Consider the following 4,408-nt stretch of genomic DNA (forward strand, 5'->3'; position numbering starts at 1 on the left):
GGACTAAAACAGGTTTCTGGGGTTTTGTTTAGCGTCTATGTTTGTTACATAGTTGCTTGCAGCTCAGAGGCCTGCAGCGGCAGGCGGGGAAGGTTGGAGTCCTCCATCACTGATGCAAGCAAGCCTCATGTTAGTTTCAAGCTGCCTGGCTGCCAGTTGCCATCTTGGCTGACAGTTAATTTGCATATTGCCCTGATTAGCCAATGGTAAGGGTAGCGGTCGTACGCCAATTACCATGTTTCTCTTTTAGATAGGACTAGAAGTCTGTTGCACAAAGATTCGCGCAATAGGCCTTCCTTCCCCTGGCTGCTGGCACTGGTCTTTCTCTGGCACCTGGGACCCAGACCTTTGGTCTGACCGCAGTGGAGAAGCCAAGCCTCTTCAGTCTTCAGTCTTCACTCTGCTCCTGTGCATGCAAATTAACCACCATCTTTGTTGGGTTAATTTGCATAGTTGCTCTGATTGGCTGGTGGGTGTAGCAGAGTGACACCAATTTGCATGTTTCTCTTTTATTAGTGTAGATAGATAGTTGTAGAGATTCAGTCTTTATACCTGAAATAGTATGGGAGACAGTGCAATGAAGAAAGAGCCCAGATTCTACAATCACCAGCCAGGGTTTGAATCTCAGCCCTAACACTGACTATCTGCAGGCAAACTTGGTCAAGTTACTTAAATTCCCACTTTCATCAGTACCTTGCCGAGTTGTCGGGAGGATAATATATAATAAAGTGAAAGCGCCTTCATGTAAAAATCACCCCTCCCCACTTACCCTTTCTGGGAGTCTTTCCTGTGGGTGGAAAAGACACCCTGATTTTGAGGGGATGTAACTGCTCTGGGCTTGAATTCAACTTAGTTTTGGAAAGGTTTTCTCAGTATAACGCTACCTCCTCTTTCTCAAGCATAAAGGGTGGAGTACATTTCTTCGAATGGTTCTTCTGGCCAGTTCCCGAAGTGAGTCGGGGTTTAGTGGGGCCAAAGGGAGCGCTGGGAAGCCACAGCGGAAGTGCTTTTTATTCCTGAAGGGGGCCAGCTGGCCGTCCCGCCTGGAACCAGGGACTTGGCCCTGGTCCCCGCCTTGTTTTCCAGAGCTAAGTGGTGATTGGGAACACAGAAGAAAAATGGCTTGCTTTCTGAGTCAACTCGCTGTGAGTGTGTCTGAACAGCAGGGCTTGTTTCCCCAGCCAGCTCCGCCACGCTGGGGCCTGCCTCGGAGGGAAGCACACTCAGAAGTGGGGCAGAAAGGGAGGGGCCCGCTCAGTTCTGAAGGGCTGTTGACAGCACAGCTGAAATGTGTTTCTATTTTAAATAAAATCAACTTTACAAAAGTGCTATGCCCTCTGAAAATAGCTCTGTTTGTTTGGATGGGGGTGAACTGCCTGCTATCATCTCAGAGCTCGCCTTGCCCAAGTGAGAATTCTCACTTGAGAAACAGGTTATCTTTATGTTGTTTCCGTGGAGACATTGGGGGGATCGGTCAGGAGGTAGCAAGGCGCCACCGAGGAACCTTTTGGTCCTTATTCTACATTCATGTACCTCTTCTCCTGCAGCTCAGTGGGGAGGGCTGTGGTGCAGGGATGTTGGATTCCATGTTTAAAACATTCGCTGCCTGCCAATGTCTGTTTTTCTTCTCTGGTTGTGTATTTAAAAACAAACGCATCTTCAAGTGTAATGAAAAACTAAAATGTTCCATTACAATCCTTACTGACATGAAGTGATGTCCTCTGTCTCCATACAACTAGTTTTACAGGATTAACTTCGAAATCCCTCAAAGGCGCTATTATGGAATGGAAGCTCCTGCACCCTGACATGGCTCTGAGCACCAGCAGGGAGGTTAGGAACCAGGCCACCTAAGGCGCAGGGTGTGCGTGTCCCCGTCCCCGGGTGCAGCAGGTCCCCAGGGTGACTCTGGTCCGAAGTGGCTGAGTGGAAATCGTTCCTCCTGTGTGCTGCCTGAGTTATAGATCTGCCCCCTCTCTCTGTAGGGAAGGGCTCAGACAAGTCCAAAAAAAGAACCAACGGTTACCAGTGCCGTGGGAGCTCTGCTGCAGAACAGGGCCCTGGAGGCCACGAGAGCCGCCCCAGCCAGGCCAGGTAAGTCAGAGTGAGCATCTCAACCACCACATGCCAGCGTCATAGAGGTGACCACCATGGGCTTTGGGATTCATGGGCTGCCGGCAAAAGCTGTGATAGCCAGTGTTGCTTTTGGATATAAAGACACATGGGTTTGTTTGAGGGAAAAGCTTATTTGAGAGGGTACAATTCCTAATTTGTCAGATTTAGATAACTCTGACAACATATAGAGTCAGATCCGATTACAGCAGCGGGGTCTAGAAGAGCCATCATTCCCCAGCTATTAAAATTGAAAGGAGATGAAGAATGGGAGATAACAGCTTATCAGATGTGATGAAAAGAAGAGAAAACAATCTCAGAGAGAGATCTGTACTCCCATGTTCATTACAGCATTTTTCAAATCGCCGAGATACAGAAACAACCTATTGAGGAATGAATAGATAAAGATAAGGTGCATAATATACACAACACAGTACTATTCAGCCATAGAAAAGGAGGAGGTCCTGCCATCTGGGACAACATGGATGGGCATTGAGGATATTACGCTAAGTCAAACTCATAAACACAGAGAACCGCATGATGGTTGCCAGGGGTGGGAGAATGGGGAGATGTTGATCGAAGGATATAGTATTTCCAGTTATAAGATGAATATAGTGACCATGTACTAGAGTTAACAATACTGTGTCACTTACCTGAAAGTTGCCAAGAGAGCAAATCTTAAATGTTCTCACCACCACGCACATAGAAGTTAACTATGTGAGGTGATGGATGTTAACTAACTTCATTGTGGTAATCAATTCACAATATATGCATAATCAGATCATCACATTGTACACCATAAACTCATACAATATCATACTCAGTTATAGCGCAAGAAAGCTGGGGGAAAAAAGAAAAAGGGAAGAGTTTCCTTTCTAGAACAAAATAAGGTCTTCAAAGTAACAGAAAGGCATAACCACCATTGCAGTACTTACTTATATGCTAGACCCATTTCATTTAATCCTCACAGGAGTCCTCCAGGTGTTTTCCTCTATGGAAAGGGAAACTGAAGCTGGGAGGATAGGTTACTTGTTTAAGCGCTCAACTGGTAAGCAGCTGAGCTGGGTTAAATCTCTCTCTCCTGCGGTCTCCCTCGTATTTGAGCTGCATTAATAAATGTGGCATTCTTCTTTATTAATGATCAGCATGCACTATGAAGGCAAGATGAATTAATTCATGGCTATATGGCACCTCTGGCCAGGAGTCTAATTTTGCAGGTATTAATAAGAACCAGAGTCAGACTTGCCAGTCTCATGGTTCATAAACAGCACAGAAAAGTTTATTATTAGTTTTTAAATTCCTCATGAATTGCTTACCATGAGCTAAAAATTGAATGAATATTTGAAAATTTCCCCATAGCCCTGTAAACCCAAGTCAGTAGTTTTTTCCTGATCTGTGAAAATTTAATAATGCGTTAGATTTTGATATTCACACACACACACACAAACAGACACACTCGCACACACATCAAATTATGTATGTATTCGTTGGTAAAACTTTCACTAATAAGCTTTTTATTTAAAGTATAATGATTAATGTCCTTTAGAAAAGGCAGTTTCCTTATATTATGGATGATTTTCTTATTTTTTCCAAGAATACGTTATAATGTTCCCTTTCCAGTAAAAAGCACTCCTTTGAGTTTGAGGTCAAACCTTATTTGCCAAGAGGGAATATTTCTTAATTCATCAGGATTAGGGAACTCTGACAACATGCAAAATCGAGTCCAAGTACAGCAACAGAGTCTCAGGCCTCTATTCCCTGGTCTAGTAAACTTGGAAAGGGATTTGGAAATGGGAGAGGACAGCATGTCAGGTGCAGTGTTGAAAATCAGAAAAGAGTTTCCTTGCTTGAACTAAGTAATTTTTAAAAAATCAGCAGAAGGCCTAAGTGAGAACTCAGAATCCTGTGTCTCAGTACAGAAGAAGGACATTATAAAGACACCATTCTGCTACATTAGGAAATGATTAGTAGGCCAGTAGATCTAAGAAAAATGGAATTATATTTGCTTTTGACTAGGTCAGCGGTTCTCAACCTGTGGGTCGCGACCCCTTTGGGGGTCAAACGACCCTTTCACAGGGGTCGCCTAAGACCATCGGAAAACACATATGTAATTACATATTGTTTTTGTGATTAATCACTAGGCTTTAATTATGTTCAATTTGTAACAATGAAAATATATCCTGCATATCAGATATTTACATTATGATTCAGAACAGTAGCAACATTACAGTTAGGAAGTAGCAACGAAAGTAATTTTATGGTTGGAACTGTATTTAAAGGGCCAGAGGGTTGAGAACTA

General features: G+C 43.7%; 1 protein-coding gene across 1 annotated transcript in view; it reads left to right on the forward strand.

Annotated features, from left to right (window-relative positions):
- The window catches only part of ZC2HC1B (zinc finger, C2HC-type containing 1B), a 39,071-nt gene that overhangs the window by 28,607 nt on the left and 6,056 nt on the right, over positions 1 to 4,408 (forward strand). Inside the window, exon 6 of the mRNA XM_006755411.2 lies at positions 1,983 to 2,091. Within this exon, the coding sequence (XP_006755474.1) occupies positions 1,983 to 2,091 (109 nt within the window). The remainder of the gene's footprint in view (positions 1 to 1,982; positions 2,092 to 4,408) is intronic.

The sequence above is a fragment of the Myotis davidii genome, unplaced genomic scaffold (assembly GCF_000327345.1).
Source record: "Myotis davidii unplaced genomic scaffold, ASM32734v1 scaffold292, whole genome shotgun sequence".
Classification (NCBI taxonomy): domain Eukaryota; kingdom Metazoa; phylum Chordata; class Mammalia; order Chiroptera; family Vespertilionidae; genus Myotis; species Myotis davidii.